The sequence below is a fragment of the Thamnophis sirtalis genome, unplaced genomic scaffold, assembly GCF_051295495.1.
Source record: "Thamnophis sirtalis isolate CommonGarterSnake01/CBP01778 unplaced genomic scaffold, rThaSir2_p1.2 scaffold_18, whole genome shotgun sequence".
NCBI classification, from domain to species: Eukaryota; Metazoa; Chordata; class Lepidosauria; order Squamata; family Natricidae; genus Thamnophis; species Thamnophis sirtalis.
Window position 1 is genome coordinate 1,689,420 of NW_028261398.1, and position 23,798 is coordinate 1,713,217.

A 23,798-nucleotide genomic window follows, 5' to 3' on the forward strand; every position below is an offset into this window, starting at 1 on the left:
GAATATTTTGGGCTAGGAAGCATTCGGGAGACTGGTGGGAGGCACCTCTCCCCCCTCCAATAATGCCAATAGGGGAGCCCAGACCCACTCTAAAAGTTCCTTTTCACTCTGATTAATTGAGGAATGTCACAAGAGGCTGCCTCAGCTTTCCTGCTTACCACAACCTCCTCCACCAAGGCTAATGTTGGTCATCTCTGCCAACTCTCTTCCTAGTGGTTTATCCAGAACATCTTTCTTTCTTTCTTTCTTTTTCTTTCTTTCTTTCTTTCTTTCTTTCTTTCTTTCTTTCTTTCTTTCTTTCTTTCTTTCTTTCTTTCTTTTGTTCTTTCTTTCTCTTTCTTTCCTTCCTTCCTTCCTTCTTTCTTTATTTCTTTCTTTCTTTCTTTCTTTCTTTCTTTCTTCAGGAATTGGGATACGTTGACTTGCTTGAGCAAGGAGAAATTCAAGCTGGGCTCTACATGGCCAACCAGAGGGGTGACCAGGAGCGTGCTGGTGAGTGGCCTTCTGCTCCGGGACGAGACCTGAGGGTGGTGGGGGTGGGGGGGTGTTTTCCAGCCTTGCTTCTCCTCCCCTATTGGCCTTCTGCCTCTCCTTGCTGTTCCTGCCCCAACTCCCCTTCCCCAAACGCCTGAGAAAGCCCCCCTGCACCCCTCCAGCCGCACATGCCGTGAGCCACATCAACGCCTGCTTGCGAAGAGGAGTGGCGGAAGAGACCGTGCGCGCCCTGGCGAACCCCGAGGCCCAGCTGCCCGAGGTTTTCCCCTTCGCTGCCCAGCTCTACCAGCGGACCTGCTTGCCCTGCAGAGGCAGCACCCCCAGGTGAGGGGCTTCCCCGGGGCTCCCGGGGGTGGGGGCGGGGGATGTCCCGGCTCAAGCAGCTTTCCTTGTCAGCCCCTGCCTGGCCCCCTCTGTTGCAGGGGACGCTGGCCCAGGAGGAGCTCTCGGTGGCCGTGGAGATGCTGTCCGCAGTGGCCCTGGTCAACCAGGCCCTCGAGGATGGAGACAGCCGCAGCTTCCGGAGGAGCCTCCTCAGCTCCGCCCTGGGCCTGGCCAACGTGGAAGAGAGCCACGCCCAGCGGTAAGAGGCCCCGCGTGGGAGCCCCCTCCCCCTCCTCCTCCAGAGCCCCGATGCTGCTGGAGAGACCAAATAGGGGTCAGCTTTGGAGGACAGGCGGCCCACAGGCCCCCTCCGCAATCAGGACCAGAATTCCCACTGTAAATTATTGTCACGTTGGACCCAATGACAAATTTTATGGTAGTTGTTAAGTGAATCCCTGTGGTCGTTAAGCGAATCAAACGATTAACTGAATTCAGGTTCCCCAATGGGCATTTTTTGCTGAAAGTTGATGGGGAAAAAAGGTTGCAAATCACAATTGTTGCGACCCCTGATAAGCGCCAGGCGGTTGCCAGGCTCCTGAATCTGGTGACTCAGGATTGACGTTGCCGTGACGGGCGTAAGTGCAGGGTGGAAGTCACGTTTTCCAAGAAAGTTGCAGCTTTGGTTTTTAAACGGAACGACTGTAAGTCAGGAACTCCCCAGAGACGGTGATTAATTTCTGCACTCCTCTAAGAAATGCTGCTTGCAGCTCCAGCCTGACCTCCTCTTCGGTTTCAATTCTGCAGGTATTTTGAGGGCCTCTCGGAACAGAAGCGGCTCTTCCGGGAAACCCAGCGCGGCTTCCTGAGTTGGAACGACATCCAGGCCTTGGTGAACGACGTGAACGGCTTCGCCCAAGAAGAGCGGGACAGTAAGGCTCTCCGCCCGAAGGGAGACGGGGGGGTCAATTGTGGAGGACAACTGACAGCCGAAGAGCCTCCTGAAATGGAGTGCCAGTGGGGTGGCTCTCGGCCCAGCCCCCTTCCAAGGATTGTCGTTGGGGGGGGGAGAATAGGAGAAGGAAAGAGGATTTATTTATTTTTCATATTTCTTAATCCCCCCTCTCCCTTGGGGATGTGTGTTTGTCCCCCAATAACAAAGGCAGGATAAAAACCTAAGAATTAAAAATAAATACTCACGTACAAGTTGCAAGCAGGTGAATAGCCGGGCGATTCCCCCAGATGACCCCAAGGGGCCCAAGTCCTTAAGGAGTGTTTCTCTCCAGCCGCGGGTTCAGCCAGTGCCTCCTCCCCCTCCTCCCCTTGCAGAGATCCGTGCTGTCCGGCTGATCAATGAGGCTCTGCTGGGCGAATGTCCCGAGAAGACCCTCCGGGCTCTGCTCCTGCCGGCAGCCGGCCTCTCCGACGTGACCCTCCCCAGAGCCAAGCGCTACCATTTCGTTCTAGCCCGGATGCTGAGGCAGAAAGCCCAGGTAGGAAGACAAGGGGGGAGGATTGGGCTGGGGGGGGCTCCTGAGCCAATGCAGAAACACCGTCAGGCACCAGGACCAAAGGTTCCAGGTGCTCCCAAAACTGGGCGTCTCCCTCCGGCTGAGCCTCTCCAGAAGCTGCCACCGAGGGCTCCACCGAAGCCGGAAGTGGCTTTACGATGGAAACCAGGATCCATTGTGCTGCCTCCTTTCTCCGTGGCGCATGGGCACCTGCTCCGGTCTGGACGCCTTTCGGCTGTCTGTGCTACAATTCCCAGAGTTGGGAGTTTGGGGAACCGCAGTCCACCCGTGTGGATGTCACTGGCTGTGGAAGCCGAGGGCTGCACTGCACTGATGCTGCAATCTGTACGACATTTGGGAGGGTCAGGTTTGAACCCCCCCCCCCGGCCCTGACCCACCTTTCTAGGCCAGCTCGTCTCCTGTTGTGTTCTCAGCCCTGGGGACTTTAAGGGGGGGGGGGGATTCTGGGAGGGGAAGTGCCCCCCCCCATCTTAAGGCTCTGAAGGCTGGGGAAGGCTGAGTGAGGCAGGAGGACAGCCGTGTCCGTCTATATGGGGTGGCCCTTCTCTCTGCTTGCACAAGGGGATCCTGTGGCATCTGATCCTCCATACAATCTGGGAGCCGTGAAAGGCTTTTCTGCTAGCGCAGACCCCCTTTCCCCCCCCCCACCTGTGGTCCGCAACCTGCTAGGAACCGATGAGTGACGCTTCCTCTGTGTCTGTGCAGGAGCCCAGGCAACGCACGAAGCCATCCCTGCCCCCCCCCCTTGCCCCCAAGTCCAGAGAAATTGTCTTCCACGAATCGGGTCCCTGAGGGCCAAAGACCCCTGAGCTAGAGACGGAGGAGGAGGAGGAGGGGGAGGGAGCTTCCAACCGCCTGAGGGGCTCAGGGGCCGCTGTGCGCTCGGAGGACGGTGGCTGCTGGTGTGAGGCTTGCAGGGGAGGGACACTGGCTGCCTCCGTGTGACCTACCTCGGAGGGTTGTTGTGGGAAATGTAAGGCCATCCCACGCACAGACTCCACTTATCCACGTACAGCAGATTCGGCTTTTGGGAAGCTGGCAATTGTGGCTTCTCCAGAGCCACCATTTGTCGGTCGGGGGGAAGAATGGCTGCCCTGCCGGTTTCTGGGCGACTCACTCAGGATGGGGCCCTTTTCTCTTCCCCCCCGCAGGCGGCAGGAGGCCCCGGAGCTTCCTTGTGGTGGGAGGAGATCCAGGAGGGCGTCTGCAGGGCCAACCGAGACAGCAAGGCTGCCCAGCAAAGTAAGGCTTCTGGGGGCTGCTCTCCGGGGCCCCCTCCAGAGGGAAAGGGGCCGAGCGGCCATCGGGAGGGAGGTGGGCTTGGGAGATGTGTCCCCCCCCCAACCCTGGGAAACTCCCGGGGCTTCCCAGCCGCAGCCCCCTCTGTCTCTCCCCACAGTGGCCCTGGGCCTCGCCGCCATCAACCAGGCCATCAAGGAGGGGAACGCGGCGCAGACAGTGCGAGTCCTGCGCAGTCCTGACGTGAGTCTCTCTGGTGTGGTGGCGGAGTGTGCCGCAGCTTACCAGGCGCAGTTCAGTGCCATCCTGGCAGCACGAAGGCCGGCAGGTAAGAGGGAGGGTCCAAACTGCGGCCCAAACCCGGTGGGGGAGCCCACTTCCTCAGCTGCTCCGCCCGACTTCTCATGTTTTGCCTTGTGTGTGTGTGTGTGTGTGTGTGTGTGTGTGTAGGGGGCCCCTCAGAGGCGCTCTGGGTACGGCACAGGCTGAGAGATGGCTCCGAGTTCTACTTCCACCTGCGGTCCTTCGAGGGCTCCTGGGAGCAGCCCCTCACCCTCAGCACGGCCCACCTCAGCCGGGAGGAGATCCAGGTGGGTGTGGCAGGAGCGGCCAGGGGGCCCCACCAGGCCCACGCAGTGCAGCCGGGGGGGGGGGGTTGAAGGGGAGACACGAAGGGCAGAAGAGCCTCCTCTGGGCCCCACGGGGGCTTTGGGCTCCCCCGGTCTGTCCTGGAGCCCCCTCATTTGCACCATGCCGCCTCTCTGGACATTTCCTTCCCCAGGAAAGCTTGGGGGGCATCAGGCGGGCTCCCCCGGTGGGCTCCCCTGCAGGAATCCTCCCAAAGGGAAGGGCTGCTCCTCGCCTGTCCCGACGGGCCTCTCGTCTGTCTCCCCCGCAGGAGGCCATCACCCGCGTCTCTTCCGCCCACGACCGGCAGCTCCTCTGGCAATCCCAGGCCCGGCTTGTGGTCCGGCTGCAGGCCCGGATGAGGGGCTTCCTATTCCGCCGCCACTGGGCAGCTCGGCAGCAGTTCCTGTCCCGGCAGGTGCCGGCGGCTGCCAAAATCCAGGTGGGCGCCGCAGGTGAACCTTTGCGGAGAGGCTGCCTTCCCCAACCTGGCGCATTTAAGCAGGTTTCCTTCCTCCAAGCCATCTTGCGATACGGGAAGCCCCCTCGGCCCCCCAGAGCGGGGTCCCAACCGCCGGTCCGTGAATTGGCACCAGGACGCAGCATGCCAGGAACCAGGCCAGGCAAAGAAGGGAAGGGCCACCTGTAGGATGCCAGCAGGAAAACCCTTTGCACAGACCGGGTCCCTGGTGCCCAAAGGGGGGGGGGCTTCTGCCCGGGAGGAGCAGCGACTCCGTCAGAAGCCCCCAACAGGCTGGGCATCAGCCGCCTCCTCTGCCTGCCTGCAGTGGGAGGGGAGGGGGGGGACTGGAAAAACATGGGAGGGGGAGCATCTGCTGCTGCTGCTGCTTCAGGGGAAGATCCCCCCTCTGTGAAGGGGGCTGGGAAGGGCCACGGAAGACGAAAGGAAGGGCTGGCCCAGGGGAGGGGGGGGCCCCGGAGGTCGGAGGCTCACCTCTGCTTTTTCCCCCCAGGCCGCCTGGCGTGGGCACCGCCAACGCAGGAGCCACCTGGAGAGGATGTGCTACCTGCGGAGAAACACAGCCGCTGCGATCAAAGTGAGCCCTGGGGTGGGGGCTGGGGTGGATGGGTGGGGGGGTCGTTGTCTCCCCCTGAGGGCCCAGTCATTTGCTTTCCCTCTGCTGTCTCTGCTGCGCCAGATTCAGTCTGGGTTCGGATGTGGCTTGCCCGAAAACGGTACCTGGAACGCCTGCGCGACTTCAGGGAGAAGGCGAGTGTTTCTTTCTCCCCCGACTGTTATGAGGTTGCTTGGCTGGGGGGCTCTTCCACTGGGGGGGGGGCAGAAGGGAACAGCCAGATGCCTCCAGGAAGCCCTTTTGCAGGGCTCCGTTACGGGTGCTGCTTCCCCAATTAAGGGGTCTCTAAATAAAGTGCCTTTTGTCATCTTCCCTAACCTCTGCGCTCCAGATGTGCAGGGATCCCGCCAGGGGCAAAGAAATGGATTACAGCGGTCAGGTTTTAGCGAGCAGATTTTTATAGGCAGCTTTTAAACTCAACAGGATCCAAGTGAACCGTTTTATTAACTGCTCTCTGTTCCCCCTGATTCCTCCTCTCTCTGTGGGAGACTCTGCCGCTTCTTGGGGGTCTTGAGAAGGGCACAAAATTGCTGGGACCATTTTCATTCTCTGTTCCTGGGCTGGTAATTCCTGTAAAGCCGGGCTGGTGAATTCTGGGAATTGTAGTCCTCCGCCCATCTGGACAGCTGTCTTATCCTGAGAAATTCCTTGAAAAAAATCACCCAGCCAGGTTCACACCAAACTTAAGTTGTGGGTGAACTGACCTTTGTGCTCCTGTGAGCTGGGCAAGGTGCCCCCCCGGGGGAGGCTCTGAGCAGGAGGCCTCTTGTCCTGCCTCCCGCACAGGTGGCAGCTGTGATTAAGATCCAGGCCTTCGTTCGAGGCAACAAGGCCAGAGAGGAGTACAGGATGCTGGGTGAGTGACGGGGTTCTTTGCTTGGGGGGTGGGGTGGGGGGGCTGTGCTCCTCCTTCCCACACTTGGTGGGAATTGCTGCTCCCACTGCAAGATGGGCATGTGAGCTGCAACGAAATGCCTGCCCCGGGGGGGTCCAGCTGGGCCTGGGTAGCTCCAGAGGATCTTCTGAGGGGCAGTTAATTGTGGGTCAGCGCGGAGGAGGAAGGTTCTGGGGGCTCCTGGGGGGCAGTGGGGCCGACGGCGGGTTCTGCGCTCTCTCCGCTGCCAGTGCACAGCAGGGACCCCCCGCTCAGGGTCATCCGGCGCTTCGCCCACCTGCTGGAGCAGAGCCAGCGCGACCACCAGGAGGAGGCGGAGCTGCTGGGGCTGCAGGAGAAGCTGGCCAGGGGGATCCGCTCCAACCAGCAGCTGGAGAGCGACCTCAACCTCATGGACATCAACATCGGATTGCTGGTCAAGAACAGGATCACCCTGCAGGTCAGGAGGGGGCAGAAGAAGAGATCTCTCTTGACAGCTGGGGGGGGAGGGGGCTCTGGGCATCCTCCGAGCGGACGGAAGCTGTTCGGCTTCTGCGCGGGAGTCCAGCGCATCCGTCAAGGCAGGGCAGGAATCCAGGGCCCTGGGGTGGGAACTGGCCTTTTTCCGGTCTTGGAGGAGAGTTCCTGCTTTATCGAATAAAAACTCACGCAATGGCAATGAGTAAATATTTCGCAGGGATCAGCCTGAAGATGCAGACTTTAGCCCCCGAAGGAAGAGGAGACCAGGGCTTAACCCCCCCCTCCCAGGCCAGATTTTTCCTGACCGTGTGGCCCCTTTCAACTCCCAGAATCCCATGGCCAGCAGTGCCGAGTTCTGGGAGTCGAAGTCCGGAAAGGGCCGAATAATCTTGTCCTTGACCTTCCCGCCCGAAGGCAGAAGGGGCCCCCACTGAGCAGCCGAGCAAATGAGGCCCCTGGCCAGGTGGCCACTCACCTTCCTTGGGTAGTGACGGAGATGTTCTTGCCAGCATCACCTCTGCCTGCCTCGTCCAAAGCTGCTTCTCAGCTTGTCTTCTCCTGCTCTGTGTGCGTGTGTGTGTGTGTGTGTGTTTGTGTGTTTGTGCCTGTCGAAATGGAGCCTGGTGTGTCCTCCCTGCCGCACCCTCACCAAGCCCCCATTCTGGGACAGCCTGTTCCCGGCCTTATGGGTCTGACGCCTCCTGGGTGCAGGAGAGAGCTGGAGGTGGTGGTGGGGGTGGTTGTGCCATTGTGCGGCTTCTCCCCCTGGCAGGAGGTGGTGTCGCATTGCAAGAGGCTGACCAGGAAGAACAAGGAGGAGCTCTCCAGCAGGATGGAGGGGGGCAAGGAGAACGGGCTGAAGGGGCTCAGCCAGGAGAAGCGGAAGGCGCTGGAGGCCTATCAGCACCTCTTCTACCACCTGCAGGTGGGTGGAAGCCTTGTGGAAAGGCAAAGCGTTCGCCAGCTGCGGCTGCCCTGCACCCAACCAGGAGCTTCTCGCTCGGGGCCCCCACTGAGCAACCCCAGGCCCCCTGCGCTTTGGGATGGGCGCGTGAGCATCGCCACAGTTGGGACCCCTCCCTTGTCCCCCGTTCCCCTCCCCCAGGGCAGCATCTCTTTTTTAAAACATGGATTAGCAGAGCCGCGAAGAGAAAAGGAATAAAGACAAGGCAGGTTGTACAGAATCCTCAAAAGTCACCTTGAGAGATTTAATCCTTGTTAAGAATTAAGTCTTGTCGATTTGTCTGGGTAAATTATTCTTGATCAAATGACAACCGAGCTTGGACGAATGAACCACCGTCGGTTGGCGGTTTCTGCCCTGGGAATCTGCTCCTCTGCCCTGCTGGGGCTTCCGGGGGCTTCCACGGTCGGTAGCTGCCCGTAGCCAGGGTGGGTGGGTGGGGGTGGCGCCCACTGCGGGAAAGCCTTTGGCGCCTAGATAGCGCTTTCCTGCTCTTTCCCTCCCTCCAGACTCAGCCGGTGTGCCTGGCCAGGCTCCTCATGCAGATGCCGCCCAACAAGTCCACCCGGTTCATGGAGTCGGTGGTCTTCAGCCTCTTCAACTACGCCTCCAGCCCCCGGGAGGCCTACCTCCTGCTCCGGCTCTTCCGGCGCGCCCTGCAAGAGGAGATCGCGTGAGTCCTGCTGCTCCCCCACGAGAACAGCCAGGCTCCCTTGGGGGCTCTTGGCCGTTGAGGGCACCGAAGGGGGTTTCATGGGACCTTTGGGGGCAGGACAAAGGTTGGCAGACCAGGCAGCCATTGGCCAGGCTGGTTTCCACCTCGCACTCCCCCTTTTCAGTCGCCTTCCTCACTGTTTTGTAAAAAAACCCTCACCAGTTCAACTTCCCTGGACAAAACAGTGAGGAAGACGACGGAGCTGCAAGCCTCAGGTAGGACGTGTGTCTCGCGGCCCAACACCTCCCACCCCGCCCCAATGCTCGCAGAACCCAGGCTGCTTCCCTTCCCCGCCGTCTCTTTCGCGAGAGGGGTAGCAAATGGGGCGGGGGAGGAGAGGCGTGGGGCGGGGCAGGGCTCCTCTTGCTGTCACTTCTCCCCCACCCACTCACCGGCCATGGCAGGCTTCCTCTGCAGCTTCCAAGCCGAGGCAGAGAGATGGCGCAGGGCGAACGGCTCACCCGGAGATGAATCAGAGGCTTCACTGGAGAAAGTGCCCCACGCCAGCCCAGGCTTCCAAAACCTCTTGCTCCCTGGATCGGACTCAAACGCCGCCTCCAGCCCCCTCTTCCTCCTGGTGAAGCTACATTTTGAAAGGATGATCTCCGGGTTGGGGGGGGGGTGATTTCCTGCACATCGGCAGCGGCGTCTCCTCACGGGGCTTCTCCTGACGTCCCAGGCACAAAGCAACGTCCCGTAAAGGAAGGCCTGGAAATCCATACAACTGGGATGTCGGAAGAAGCCCCGTGAGAAGACGCCGCTGCCGATGTGCAGGAAATCTCCCCCCCCTTCTGATAGCCTTGTGGGCCGGCCGGAAGGGTCTTCAATGAGCCTCGCTCTGTCTGTGTCCGCAGGCGGCAGCATCTCCTTCCTCCAATGTTTCCAAGCAAAACGCCGTCAAGAGAGGGGAGTATCTCTTCCCCCTCCCTCGCCAAACTATGCGTGCAGGCATGACATTTCACAAAGCTCTTTAATCCACGGCTGCTGGCTCCCTCCCTTTGTGCTTTTCATGCACATACCCACATACCCCCCTCCCTGCCTGGGGATGCCGTTTCCCCCTCCCAAGATTCCGTGTCCAAGGGAAGAAGAGCGCTGGGGCTGCACTGGACTTTCCCCCCCTGCCCTGCCCGGCTCCCCTCAGCCTCAGCTTTGCTCCTGGAACCCTGCGGCCACTTCTCTGCTTGAGCCCAGCCGAAGGGGGGGGGGGCTGAGGTCAAGGGCCAAGTGAAGCTGATGGCTTCCTCTTTGCCTTCTCTCCGAAAAAGCCTCCTCGGGCGCAGCCGCTTCTTCAGCAGGAGGCTCCAGACGGCCTTCCGAAGGGCTCTGGAGCAGCAGCTGTCCACAATTCCCCCCCCCCCCCTTATTTTGCTCCACGTGTCTCACTGGGCCACGTGGGGTCAGGATGAAATAAGGATTACGAAACCTGTGGACAGGCTCCAGAGCCCTTCGGGAGGCCGGAGCGGGGCCCGTGGGCTGCATCGCTTGGCCTCCTGCTGCTTTCGTGGCTGCAAGCGATGGTGGCAAAAGCAGCCGCACCCCCCCAGAGGCCTGGGCAGCCCCCGCACACCGGCTGTTTTGTGAACGGCAGCCGGATCGGCTCAGCCCACCTGATTAAGGAGCCGAGAGGCTCTGAGGGGAGCAGGGAAGGGGGGGGGGGCTGCCTCCTGTGGTGGCCACGCCACCCTTTCACCAGGGCTTATTTTCAGGGGAGGCCGCATATTTGCACCCACCCCAAACACCCGGCCTTTGCGGCAGGACATGTGGTGCTTTCGGGGAATCACGGTAGGAGAAGCAGCCGTGGTTGACGAAGGGGAGGGAGAGCCGTTCTCTCCTCTCCTCACACGGCTTGGCCAGGGAGAGGCTGGGCTGCCTCTGCTCCTGGTCCCCTTCCTGGCACTTTCCCACTATGGAGTCACGCAACTTTTCTGCTACTGCGAAGGCTTCTAGCCGGGCCTCTTCTTCATTTAAAGATGATTTGGTTTGTGTCTTCTGAGGTTGGCTGATTCCAGGGCCCAGCGCTGAGTAAAACAGGCCGGCCTGCAGGGGGTCCTCAACTTACAATCCTTTGTTCAAAGTGACAGTGGCAGTGAAAAATAAGAGAACGGTCCTCGCACTTGTAACCGTCATGGCTTCCCCAGCATCACATGATCAGAATTCGGGTGCTGGGTCAACCAGCGCATATTTGCAACGGTTGCAGCCTCCTGGGACCCCCGTTGAGTCCAGGGGAAGACGGAGCCCTGGTGCCTCTTCCCAGAAGCCGAGATGCCGCCCTGGGCAAGGGGAGGCTGGCCGCCCTCCGCCTGCCGGGTGATGGAGGTGCTGCCTCTGTCTTCCTCCCAGCTCCAGAGTGACTCGGCCGCGGGAGATCCTCACGGGGAACCCGGCCGTCATCCGCATGGTGGTGAGCTTCTACCGCAACGCCCGCGGGCAGAACGCCCTGCGCCAGATCCTGGCAGAGCCGGTGCGGGAGGTGCTGCAGAAGCCCAGCCTGAGCATCCGGACCAGCCCCGTGGAGATCTACAGGGGGTGGATCAACGAGACGGAGTCCCAGAGCGGCCAGAAGAGGTGGGTGGGCCACATGGCTCCCTTCCGGCTGGGAGGGAGGGCAGGGGGAGCTCAGGGCTTGACCCTCGGGGAGCCTACGGAACCCATGGAGACCGCGGGGGACACACACACAGAGGAAGGAAGGAAGGAAATGGGGCCATGGCAGGCACCCATGTTTTCTGCATGAGGCAAAATAAGACTCAACTGCGGGAGGTGGAAAGAGCAAAGGTCTTGATATGCTGTGGCTGTTTTCTCTCTCCCCAGCCACCTGCCCTACAACGTTACCCCACAACAAGCCCTCGCTCACCCAGAGGTCCAGAGGCGGCTGGATGCCTCCCTCGGCCACCTCCTTGTGCTGGCAGACAACTTCCTCTCGGCCATCCTCTCGTCGGTGGAGAAGATCCCGTACGGCTTTAGTGCCCCGTCTCTTCTCTCGTTCCTCTGCCCTCCTTCTCCCTCTGGGGTCGGCACCTGGCTCCTAGCAAGACGTAGACCCGCCGGTGTTAGGAAACGGCCACAATGTGGGGCGATTCCAGGCCTTTGCCGTGAAATCCTGCTAGAGGTGGCAGCTCCGTCTCAGCCCTTGTGAAGCTTCAGGCATCCACACAACTGGCAGACGGGAAGAGGATGGGCTGAGATTTTAGACGACCTTGGAAAAGATGTTTCAGGCCAGGCGGCCCCTGCAAGGCTTTAAGCCACAAGAGGAACCCCCACCAAGTGATGAGGGTTCCTGGGCCACAGCTGTGTCTGCTCCCCCCCAAAGAATTTCCCTCCTCCAATTTGCAACTTATCTTTTGCAACCACAGCCCTGCGGGGTGAACTGAGCCAAGGAAAGAGAGAAAAATCACAGCTGGAAGGGACCCCTGCCTTCCCCCCCCACATCCCCCTTCCTCATCAGCATAAAACCTTAATATGGTTTTATTTTAATTTAATATATTACCTTTTGTACAGGTATTTATGCCAGTGCTTTATTCAAACTAAATGTGTATGCCATACACTAAATGAATAAATAAATAAATAAAAGCACCCTTTTGGGGGGGGAGGAAAGTTTTCACACCTATCAGATTAATGTTAGCCAAACCACCCGTCCATGGCATTGCTCCGGAGTGGAGGGGTGTGTGTGCCACAGATGGACCCCCTGCAGTATCCCCATTTCCTCCACGGCGTATACGGGAGCTGTGTCGGGGGTGGGGGTGGGGGGCTACTTCCTGCCTACCCAGGAAGAATAAAATACGGCTTTCCTTGCAGGTATGGGATGCGCTACATGGCCAAGGCCTTGAAGGCAACCTTGACGGAGAAGTTCCCAGACGCCTCCAAGGAAGAGATCTACAAGGTCATTTGGGGGGGGGGGCACAAAAGCAGAACGGGCATCTCCCCCTCCCTCTTAGGCTCTGCTCTTTCCCCTCCATTTAAGGTTACTTTATGGGTTTCTCAGCCAACATGAGAACGTTGAGGCCACGGCAGGGCTCCCCAACGCTTGGTCCCTGGGCCGACGCCGGCCCACCCGAACAAGCAGAGCCCCACGCAGGGGATGCAGGCAGCATGTGAAGCCCCACCCCCCTCCTCTCTCTGGTCCATGGAAAAACCTCCCCTGGAACCGGTCCCTGGTGGCCCAAAGGGTGGGGGGGCTACAGGGCAGGGATTCAGGGCTGCTTCTGCCTGTCGCTGAAGAGATGGTTATTTTTGACCAAACGAAAGCTCTGCGTAAAGGCAGCACGAATGTCCCAGCAGGTCACCCTCTCGACTGGATTGGCCTTCAAAACCAGGTTTCACCTGGGGAGGAGTCCTCAGGGAGAGCCCGGGGGAGGCCAGTCCAGAGGCCTCGGTTCCACCACCTGCCCTCCAGAGCTGCCCAGAGGAGCCTCTCTCTGGAGCTGGAGGGAGCTGCCTTCGGAGCCCCTCACAGCAGCTCTCCAGAGGCCCAGTAGTTTGATTCCATGCTCTCCATGCCAGCCCTGGGAAGGGGGGGATCGACTCGAGGACGGGGGGGGTGTCAGCAGAAGACTCGCACCCACCCACCCCGGGGCCAGAGCCGCTGGGCTGCCCATGGACCAGGCTCGCTCCTTGGAGTGAGACTTCTGCTCCTCCCGTCTTAGGTGGTGGGCAACCTGCTCTACTATCGCTTCATGAACCCGGCAGTGGTGGCGCCCGATGGCTTTGATGTGCTGGACTTCTCTGCTGGGGCACCCCTGCACCCCGACCAGAGGCGCAACCTGGCCTCCGTGGCCAAGATCCTGCAGCACGCAGCCGCCAACCAGCTTTTCGAGGGAGAAAACAGCCACTTGAACGTGGTAAATGAATACCTGGAGGAAACGCACCAGAAATTCAGGTGGGTTGGGGGGTGAACCGTCCGTCTTGCCTGGCGTTACCTTCAGGTGCCCCCATCCCCCCCTCTGGCCCTGAAGGAGGAGCAAGGTGATGTTCCTCACCCCCCCCCCCCTTGGTGCAATGGGGCTGCTGCTCCATTCGCAGCTCTTGGGTGTCTGGGTGGGCATTCCTGACCTGTTAACTGGGCATGTCCCTCCCCCCCCGTGCCCACCTTATATGGGCAGTGTATAATCTACCCCCCTGCTTAGCCTGTGGCCCCCCCTGGGCTTCTGGCCAGAGGAAAAGGTGCAGCTGGAGGGGTGAAGTCCTTCTGTGTGCTCAAAAGGGCAGCTCGTCCCATAGATTCCAATGAATAAATGAACTGTTGGAAGGTCCGATAGAGAGATTTCCCCTCCCATCAAAGAACTTGGCCTTGGCTGCTTGGGGAGGGTGGGAGGGCCCACCATGCCTAACCTGGTGAAAAGGGGGGACATGACCGCAGTCTTCCAAGACTTGAGAGGCTGCCACAAAGACGGGGGGCTCAACCTATTCTCCAAAGCACCAGAAGGAAGCGCAAGCAATGGGTGGAAACTAATCAAGGAGAGAAGCAAGCTGGAATTAAGGAGAAATTTCCTGACAGTTGGAACAATTAACCAGTGGAACAGCTTGCCACCAGAAGCTGTGGGTGCTCCAACAGTGGATGTTTTTAAGAGGAGGCTGGACAGTCACTTGTCTGGAACGGTCTCCTGCTTGAGCAGGAGTTGGACTAGAACAGTGTTTCTCAACCTTGGCAACTTGAAGATGTCTGGAGTTCAAGTCCCAGAATTCCCCAGCCAGCGAATGCTGGCTGGGGAACTCTGGGAGTTGAAGTCCGGACATCTTCAAGTTGCCAAGGTTGAGAAACACTGTCCTAACCACTGCTGGGGAATTCTGGGAGTTGAAGTCCAGACATCTTCAAGTTGCCAAGGTTGAGAAACACTGGACTAGAAGACCTCCCAGGCCCCTTCCACTCCCATCATTCCATGTTCTTTTTCCCTTCTGTCTCTTCCAGAGCCTTCATCGACGCAGCCTGTTTGGTCCCCGAACCGGAAGAGAGATTTAAGGTGGACAGATATTCGGAGCTGGTGGCCATCACCAAACCAGTGGTCTACATAACAGTTGGGGAGCTGGTCAACACCCACAAGGTGCCAGGTCAAACGTCGGAAAAAACATGATTTAAGGAGGGGGGAAATAATTGCTTTTGCGCATAGGCCAATCTCTGGCTTTCTTGACTGTGATTTTGCAAGCCAGGCTTTGTGGCTCGACGGGTGGGAATCCCAACAATCTGTGGCTTTAAAAAAAAAAAAAGCCCATAGTGTTTATAGCCCTGAACCCACGTTCCCCCCCCCCCCCAAGTTTCCCCCTTGGTCGTATCTTTTCCCCACGAAGCCCTTTGGTTGACAGCAGGGCATCCAACCTTGGCCCCTTTAAGACTTGTGGACCAACTGAGGGCTGGGGGATTCTGGGAGTTGAAGTCTGCAGGCCTTAAAGGGACCGAGGTTGGAGCCCCCCCCCCCCGGCTTAGAGGAAGCATCTGTGGCTTTCCTGCTACTCAGCTTCTTCATCTTCGTTGCCTTCTTTCTGTTTATCCCTTCATTGATTCCTAATGTTGAGACTGCATTTCGATTCTCCCAACGATCTTCCTTTCACAAAGAGTTTGGGAAACTCTCTGAGAGTCTCTTTGGGGGGGCCAGTGGGGTATAAATAAGGCCTGGGGGGGGGAACGTCCTCCTCTCTGCCTCTCCCTCTTTGCCAACCACACAGTTGCTGCTGGAGCACCAGCCCTCCCTGGCTCCCGACCCCCAGGACCCCCTGCACGGACTTCTGCAAGACCTTGGAGAGGTGCCAACCGTGGCCTCGTTGCTAGGTAAGCTGAGGGGGCTCTTCAGACGGACAGCCCCCCCTCCCAATACAATTCTGGCCTGGGGCGGGGCACTACTGCCCAGGAGAGGAGGGCCCTGAGGGCACCTCCTCCAATTGGCAGCCTTTATAAGGGGCTGCAGCTCACCAGGACAGAATCAAGGTTGCCGGGGGAAGAAGCTGCTGGGAGACTCTGCCAGAGACCAGCCTGTCTCTCCTTCCACAATGTCTGTTTCTGCATTTCTTTCCACCGGTTTCGGTAGCCACCCAGTTCAGCCAAGCAACTCTGGGTGGCTTATAATGCTAAAATTATAAAACAATTACAAAACATTAAAACCGTAAATACATCCACAAAAATGAATGCGTGCAAATGGCAGCCGTGACGTTTAATCAAATAATAGCGAAGCCAAAACAACGAGGCCCTTCACATTTATGACCCTAAACCAGGTTTTTCAAGAGGGGGGGCAGGGGGGGGCTCCTGTGTGCAGCCCAGCTCCCAGGTTTTGGGGCCGTAGCCATCTGGCGCAAAAGCAGGGCTGGGGCAGTTCAGGGACGCGCGGTTCCTCCGAGGCTGAGCCGTTCTGGGTAAGGGTCCTTGTGGGACGGTCTTGAGGGCGTCTGTGTGGATGATCTCTGGCCGGCCCCCATTTGAGGCCACGGAGCATTGCTTCACCCCACGGGTCGCCCCATTCGCCGGTTTTCCTCATCCGGTGCCCAAGCAAACTGCTTGAAAGCGGCATCGGCTCTGCCAGCCTTGTGCTGATGCCAGAAGCAGCGTCCGGTTGGCTCTTCTGCTGCCGACATGTTGGCTTGTTTGCCTGACTTGATGGTTCTCAATGTTTCAGCAAGGGAACCACGTTCCCTCCAACAGGACCAACCGTTGTATACAAGAAGAGCGCAAACCCTGCCCGCTTCTAGCACTGATGATATTACCTAGTTGGGTCATGAAACGTCCAGAAGAAAACTGACCTCAGCCAGCAATAAGGACTCCACAGCCGCTTCCCTCCTCTTCCTCCTCCTTTCCACAAACCCTGCCCCCCTCTAGCACTGCTGTGGTTACCTAGTTAGGTAGTGAAACGTCTTCAGGGAAACAAGGCCAGAGCCCCCCAAGTCCTTCGCGGTTCCCTCCGGAGCTGCAGAGACCCTCTTGGCTGCCCCTCATCCCTGCCCTTCGGTGGTGGCTGTGCCTGGGACCCCCCAATCCACGCCAGCCTCTGCCCCCAAAGAGCCTTGGGCTCCTGCCCGGCTTCCTTCCTCTGAACCTCTTGCCTTGCTGTCTTTCTGCAGGCCACAGCCTGGCACAGGGGGCGACCGGGGCCTGGGAGGAGGCTTCGTCTCAGCTCTCCAGGACGGAGGTCTCGCTGACGCTCAGCGGCAAGTACGGCGGGGTGGAAGCCGAAGCCGAGGGGGAAGCAGCTGCCGGAGGCCTGTGGCTGAGGTGGGTGGCTGCATCGTCCCTTGCGAGGGAAGGCGGTCGGGCCTACATCCCCCCCTCTCCCCTCAAGCCTGGTGAACAGCAAGTGGGGGACGGCCAGGAGCACAAAGGGCCTCTCAGACGCTCAGCGATAGGGGAAGCCAGCGGGAAGGGCAGAATTTTAGGTAGCCCTCAATTGGGACTGGAATTACTGGCACTGAGTGATGTGGCCGTAAAGCATGATGTCACCTGTGTGCATTCTTAGCAACGGCAGTCCCATGGCCATCATTAAGTGACGTTGGTGGTTGTTAAGCAAGGAGCTCTCTGCAACCTCCCACCGGCTTCCCACAAGCAGAGGTCATTGGGGAAGCCGGTTGGAAGGGGCAAGTTGTGTGCAGGCAGGCCGAAGGGCAGGAAGCCGTTGCTGCCATGTGGGGAGATTGTGGGGGCGGCTGGTGTGAGCATGTCGCACCACTAGAGGTGGGGGGGGGGCACAGACCAGAGCAACCTTCTCTGCTGCTTTTCGCGTGGACGTTGCGTGTGGGATGGTGGCATGGAAGGTTGCGGGGGGGGCAATCATGGGGCCCTGGGGGGGGGCACAGCTGCCCTGTTGCAGTTGCCAAAATCCCGAATCCCAAACGGACGACCAGAGGGGGGAATGGGGGAAACAAGGACTGGTGGTGTAAGGTCCCTTAGTTCGGCACCCTCAGAACAGTCACTGAACAAGAGGTCGGTAAGCGAGGACTTCCTTGCATCTTGCTGAACCAGAGGCTCACCAGGAAGGGTGGGAGGGGGGCAGTGGGGCCGTCTCCCATCCAAGCAGGATTGACCCAGCTGAGCTCTCCCAGGAGGGAGGCGAGCGGGGGGGTCCTTCAACACCCCCCACCCACCCTTCCTGTGCCCACGGCTGTGGTTGGGCTTTGCATGGGGGGGCGGGGGAAAAGGCCCATGGGGAGAACTGCAATCGGGGCTTCCTACCCAAACGGCAGCTCAGAGGGGAATCTGGACCTGCCCTGTTTCTTCCGGGAGGGTCAATAAGGTTTTCCACTGGGAAAACATTCACTCTTCTGCCCGTTTACTTGGCAGCAGAACAGGATTAAACCCAGGTAGATTTTCTAGAATCGCAGCAAAAAGAGCTCAGAGCCGCCTCTGGCCTCTTCCACTCGTCCTCCTGGGCAGCAGTGACCCCTTGAGCCGGCCCGAGAGGACCTCCGGCCCTCTGCCCACAGTGACCGCTGCCCCCCTCCCTCTTTCTCTTCTGGTGATGAAGCACCAAACAGATGCTGCTGGACGTCATCCAGTCGCAGCCCGGAGACTCCCTGGACGAGATCCTGCACTCGAAGGCCTCGGAAGCGGAGGTGGGTGGAGCGATGTGCAGGGCAACCGGTTGCCCAGAAGGGGTGCGATGCCCTTCCTGGGGGCCTCTGAGCGGAGGCTGGCTGGGTCTGCCCGGGGCTTCGCTCCGGATCCCTGCAGGCGAAGGGGGCTTGGAGGGCCCCTTCCCCTCCTGCAGAAGCTCTGAGCCGTCGGGAGGATTTCTGGGACTGGAAGAGAATGAAAGGCCGTCTTTCTTCGCATCTCCTGTGGTGGGGAATGGTCTTCTCCCCCTGCTTCCCCCCCTGGACAGCTGGATCCAACCACTGTTGGCCTTCGGGAGGCCAGTAAAAGATCAGCTCCGGGGCCGGAATGAGGAGAGCTGCCTTGTGGGATCTCCTGGTTGGGCCTTCATGTTTGGCTTGTACCTGAATTGATGGTCTTACAACCAGCCACTTGGCGACCAGCCGAAGCTTCAACCTCCTTTCCCGCAGGAGCGGCTCCACCGGCAGCTCCTGCAGAGAAGGGCCACCGGCCACCCGCAGGGCCCAGGGGGGTCACCGCACAGCCATCTTTCCCTGGCGGAGAAGAAGAAGAAAGTCCTCCGGAACCTGGAGCGCCTGGCGTTGGTGGGCTCGGCCGGCCAGCCCCGGGCCCTGCTCAGCGAGATTGCCCAGGTGATTGCCCAGGCGGCAGAGAAGGTGCCCTGCGGGGGGAGGATGGGTGGGCCACCCCTGGCCTCTCTCACTCTCTGGCCTACCTGGCGGGGCTGTTGTGCATCCTGGCTGTAAACGGCCGCTGTAAAATGGAAGGAGAAAGATGGCAGAGAAACCGGGGAAGGGCCGGAGGGAGGCGCCTTTAGCTCAGGGGACTCCTCCACTCCGGCCACTTTGAGCAGAGCTGGGAGTTGGAGTCCAGAAAGTCGCCAAGGCGGAGGAGAGCCGGCCGTATCCTTCCCTTGCCAAGTGGGAGCGCCTGGGGTCTTCTGGGAGTTGCAGTCCACTCACGTCAAAGTTGCCGAGATTAAGAACTGGGCTCCAGCCGAGGGAGGGGGCCCAATTCAGCGCATTGCCGGGTGCATTGGGCCGGTCTCCGCTTCCCGCAGGATATCCGCTCTCAGAGGCTTCACCGGCAGAGCCGCAGGGGGCAGCTGGCCAGGCTGCAGCAGACCCTGCGAGGCCTGGCCTCCAAGCGCCGCTTCTACCAGGAGCAGGTGGACTACTACCAGAAGTATCTCCGCACCTGCCTGGACAACCTGGCCTCTGCAGACAGGTATGGGGGCGCGGCCGGCTGTGGCCGGGTCCAGATGGGGAGCGGTTTGGGGGGCCTCGGGCTTCCTTGCCTGAAAAAGAAGCTGCTAATCTCTTATGGGGCAGCTTCTCCTTTGACGAAGTGGGGTTCTGGCTGCCCCCCCCCCCATGGCCTCAGCCCTCCTTGGCAGGGAAAGTGCAACACCCCCCCCCCAAACTCACCTTTTGCAACTTTTCAGGGCAGCCACTAAAAGAACATTGCAGATGCTCCCCCCACCCCACAGCCTTGCAATACTGGCCCCCTTTCCCTTCCCCAAGCAGAGCCCCCTCCCCTGGCATTCCTTGACTGGCAGCTGTGCCCAGGCCCACCATGGGAAGGCTGGCAGAGCCCAGCAGGAGCCCAGTGGGGCTCGGGAACTCCTCTGCTCCTTCCCTGCCGACCACACGGGGGCCAGAAGGAACGCCAATGTGGGGGCAGGCGAGGCTTGGTGTCCTCCCCCCCCCCCGCCCCACTTCTCCTATCCAGGCTGCCCCCTTTTTCTTCCCTCCAGGCCCAGCAAGAAACAAGCTGTGCTGCATTACACAGCTGCCCGCCTGTTTGAGAAGGGGGTCCTGCTGGAGATTGAGGCCCTCCCGCCAAACCAGTAAGTCCGGACGCCCCCCCCCCCCCCGACTCCCCCCTGACTCCTGCTGCCCCTCGTCCCTCCCTCTGGGTGTCCTCTGAGCCTCCCCGTGGGTGGCAGGGGGGCAAAACGCCCGGAATCTCAGCTTTGCTCTCCTGAAGGAGAAGCCGAACTTCTCTTCCTCCTTCTGTGGGAAAAGCAGATCTCTTTTTCTTGCATTTTCTCAGCTTCAGGCCTTTTAATTCCTCCCCCCCTCTCTGGTTCCCCCCCCCCACAGACTTAGAAATGTCATTTTCGATATTCTACCTTCCCAAGAAGCTGGCAGGTTCCAGGTCAAGGCAAAGTTTATGGGGGTCGATATGGAAAACTTTCAGCTTAGTTACCAGGTAAGGGTCCGACCGAGAGGAGTTCCCTCCATGCCGTTTGACGATTTAATTATTCACTAGCTTTCCAGTGGTGGGAGGGGGGGCCTGCAGGACCACCGTGCCCCCATCCCCTGCACAAATCACGCCTAGGACCCTCTGGGCCCTGTGACATTCTGCTGCGTTCTGTTGTTGGAAGGAACCTGGGAGGTCTTGTAGTCTGACCCCCTGCTCAAGCAGGGGACCCCATGCCATGCCAGCTTTCTCTCCCCTCTCAGGACCTCCTCCAGCTCCAGTACGAAGGTGTGACGATCATGAAGATGTTTGGCAGAGCCAAAATCAACGTCAACCTTCTGATCTTCCTTCTGAACAAGAAGTTTTTCAAGAAATAATCTGCTTTGAGCAACAACTGGGGATTATTGGGGTCCCTGTTGGAAAGATGCCAAAGAGATATAGTGGTGCTTGCTTCTTCACTCCAGCCCTGCTTCAAAGAAACCCAGAAGACACCCCCCCCTGCCTCAGAGGGACCCTCAGGGCACCTGACTGGACCCCCCCACCCCACCCGGGCAGCTCCTTGCATGGCCAAAGGCTTCCTTGGCATCTAAACCTCCTGCATGTAGAACACTAGACCAGCATATCAAGGATAGGCAAAGCATTTCACCCGCAGTGCAGCCCTCTTCAAAGAGAAACACACTAGATCCAACGTCTGTCTCTCTCAGTTGCTACACTCTGAGAAGGCCAGGGGTCTCCCCCCTGTGTCCCTCCGCCTTTTGGACCCCACGGGTTCCTGGCACTGAACTCCTCCTGGAGGGCACTTTGCAGCTGGCAAGAATCAGGCCTGGCAGCTGCCCGTTATTTCGAGAGGAGGGCAGTGGTGTGCGTGTCAGAGAGAGAGAGAGAGAGAGAGAGAGGTGCTTTTTAACACTTGTCACTGCCAGCGGGAGTTTACACAAAATCAGGTTTCCTCAAATGGAGAGTTTTAGAAATTCAGATTTGTGGATTCCACTTCCGCCCAGTGCTAGTTTGAAACAAAGTTGTTAAAGAGCTCAATTATTTTTATACCAGCGCTTGGAAGGCTATTGAAAACTGAATTCATTGGATCTTCCCTGATAATTTAAGTATCCAATCAAAAGAATAAGACGATAAGATAAAATGTTTACGCAGAGAGTTAATATAATCACACATTTTATTAAGATGTACAATAAACTCTATTATTCAATTTTAAAAATGTGATTATTGAATGTTATCTGCTAGAAATTGCTATGGGTGCAACTGAAGGAGTTCTGTTTTATGTTCTGTACGCCAGGATTCTCATAATTCGTACAATTCAGAGTTAAAAGGCAGAACTTAAACCTAGTAATTGAGAACAGAAAAATCGAATCGAAGAAACCAAATCTAGCGGATAAGGAAAACGTGGGGACTTAAAGAAATGACGGAAATATGAAAAGATCCTCTGAATGATATTCCTGTTGTTGAGAGACAACGGGAATTTTTTAAAAAGGCTTTTGGTAAAAATTACCCGGTCGATTTGGGAAACAGAGGAGACAGGGAGGGAGGGCAAATTATGCCTGTCCCTGTTTCTCTCTGAATTTCCTAGCAATATCAAAAGGCCACAGCATTAAACAAACCAATTTGTATCTTCAAATACTCCCAAGCTTTGAATGTAAACACTTGTCTCAGCCTGGGGGAAATCACTGCCAGAGGCGATGTGTCCATTAGGTGGCGCTGTTTTCAAGGGAAGCCAGAAAAGGGAGCAGGCAGAGGGTGGGAGGAAAGAGGGGGGGGGGGCGAGATACCCAGCCTGGCCCACCCACCCAGGGGCCCAGGAAAGCCCCTCGGGGTGCCCAAGAAGTGCCAGGTGGGCTGCTTGGAAGAAGGAAGCGCCTGGGTGACCACAGGGAGGCCTCCACCAGTCGCTTAGCCTGATCCCATTTCCAAGCCACATCTGGTGGTGGTGAGTTTCATAGGCCAAATCCAAAAGCCGTTTGTTTCCGTTTATTTTTTGGGGGGGGGTTGGCATTTATAGGGAGTTGTGGGCAATGCAATTAGGGAATTGTGCCATGCGATCCCCTCCCCCAAGCCTGCTTGATTCCCCTGCACTGTGGAGAGCCGAGCCTAAAGGGGGGCCCTGAGGAAGGCCCACCAAGGCAAAGGCTCTGGGCCGGTTGGATGGGGCCACGGAGGGCACCACGGATGCTTGACAGAGCCTGTGCCCATCGGTTTGGTCAAGCCATGGGGCCTCCAGGCCTTGGGCCGGTCTGGGGCTTCCTCTGGCCACGCTGAGGCTGAGGGAGGGGGCTCAACTGGACCCTTCAGGGCCTGCAAATCTCAGAAACGAAAGGCCAGCCTGGATGCCCTTTTCTGGCCCTTTGGCTGCCCAGACCACCTGCGGGGGGCTTCTCTCCTGCCCCAGGAGCTGGGCAGCGCCAGAGGGGGCTGTTCCCACGCAGCCAAAGGGACACTCTGGGTGGAGGAAGCCCTGAGTCAGAGGCGGCTCCAACCCTCCTGCTTCTTGGGAGGCTCCTCTGCAGTCTTTCCGACTGATGGGCAGGGCCTGGAGGGGAGCCAGGCCGGGAGGCAGAGGTGCCCTTCAACCGCTGGTCGGCTGGCTGGCTGGGGCCCCCACGGCTGCAGAGCCCTGGCAGGAGAAGAGGGCATCTGAGGCCTGTGTGGCTCGGCCAGCCAGAGCAGATGGGGCAGGGGGAGGAAGAGGGGGGGCCCAGCAAAGCTTGGAGCCCTACATGGGGGGTGGGGGTGGTGAGGAGGCCCACTGATGCTTTGCTCATTCACTGACCCCTCGGGTGGCCTGAAAGGGCTGCCTTGTGTGTGGGGGTCAAGGCGTTGATCCTGCAAAGGCTGGCTATGGAGGGGGGGGTCAAGCAGCCAGAGGTGCCGCTGCCCAGGGAGTTGGCGCAGCATCTTCTGAGCCGGGATGATCCGGAGAAGCAGCTCCACACACACCTGGTGCTGATCCTGGCAGCCCCAACCAGAATCCAGCATGATGGCATCATGTTTGACTGCTATTTCATCAGCTCCTTTCCCGAGGTCTCCTTAAGTGGCCCTGTTGAGGTGAGACATCCCCCCCTCCTCTGTGTAGGAGGGAAGCCCCCTGCAGGGCCAGAGGGCAAAGACTCCCTCCCCCCCCCCGCATGGCGGGTGAGGAAATATAAAGGCTACCTCGAACTGTTCAGCTTCATCCCTGCAGATCTGGCTGCAGGCCAGCTACAACGATGCCATTGCAAAGGAACCCCCCCTCCCCCCCCATTGCTGCCCAGCTGGGGGAATAAATGGGTGCTGGGACCCCCCCCCTCCCCTTCTCTGGAAACGTCCGTGGCTGCTCCTGGAACTTTCAAGGATCTGGATATTAAGGATGCCAGAGGGAGATAAATTGCAGTTTGTTCCCTTTGTGGTTTTGGGGCTGGGATGAGGGTCTCTCGTTTCTTTTTGACTGGAGTCGTGGGGGGGGGGCTTCCCGATCCTTCCCATCTTGGAGCTGAGCTGCTTGCAACTGAGGAGGGGTCAGCTCGGTCGGATGTCCTTCTTTCTAGAGAGAGTCAGCAGCCTGGCCTTCAATTCGAATTCTGCGGCCTTGTAATTCGCACTCAACTCCCCCCCGTGACGGTTCCTTGCCTCTCCGAGAGCCTTCAGAACCATTTTGGCCGTTTGCCAAAAGCTCTTCGGAAGCTCCTGGCTGGTCCCCAGTGGAGGGGCCTTGCTCCCCCTCCCTCCCCTTGGCCGGACGGT

The 23,798-nt window shown here is 58.8% G+C and overlaps 2 protein-coding genes across 2 annotated transcripts in view; both read left to right on the forward strand.

Moving 5' to 3' along the window:
* LOC106557195 (ras GTPase-activating-like protein IQGAP3) overlaps nt 1-63 on the forward strand; it is a 20,721-nt gene extending 20,658 nt beyond the window's left edge. The window contains exon 30 of the mRNA XM_087703039.1: nt 17-63. Coding sequence (XP_087559165.1) covers nt 17-63 — 47 coding nt within the window. The remainder of the gene's footprint in view (nt 1-16) is intronic.
* A 1,759-nt stretch (nt 64-1,822) lies between these two features.
* On the forward strand, nt 1,823-21,667 carry LOC148042333 (ras GTPase-activating-like protein IQGAP3). Its single transcript, XM_087703040.1, has 25 exons — nt 1,823-1,838; nt 2,146-2,309; nt 3,500-3,590; nt 3,748-3,927; nt 4,050-4,177; nt 4,486-4,656; nt 5,189-5,276; nt 5,375-5,445; nt 6,098-6,167; nt 6,437-6,645; nt 7,438-7,590; nt 8,136-8,299; nt 10,682-10,906; nt 11,150-11,290; nt 12,134-12,218; nt 12,982-13,214; nt 14,244-14,376; nt 14,996-15,098; nt 16,379-16,529; nt 17,776-17,863; nt 18,314-18,496; nt 18,925-19,091; nt 19,621-19,713; nt 19,970-20,078; nt 20,333-21,667. The coding sequence occupies exons 1-25, from the start codon at nt 1,823-1,825 to the stop codon at nt 20,444-20,446; spliced, it is 3,330 nt and encodes a 1,109-aa protein (XP_087559166.1). The 3' UTR covers nt 20,447-21,667.
* Nucleotides 21,668-23,798: the final 2,131 nt, after the last annotated feature.

Coding starts and splice junctions, on each gene's coding strand:
- LOC148042333 (XM_087703040.1), top strand. Junction 4,657..5,188: donor CGGCGGCTGCCAAAATCCAG/GTGGGCGCCGCA, acceptor TTTTCCCCCCAG/GCCGCCTGGCGTGGGCACCG. Junction 13,215..14,243: donor GAAACGCACCAGAAATTCAG/GTGGGTTGGGGG, acceptor TGTCTCTTCCAG/AGCCTTCATCGACGCAGCCT.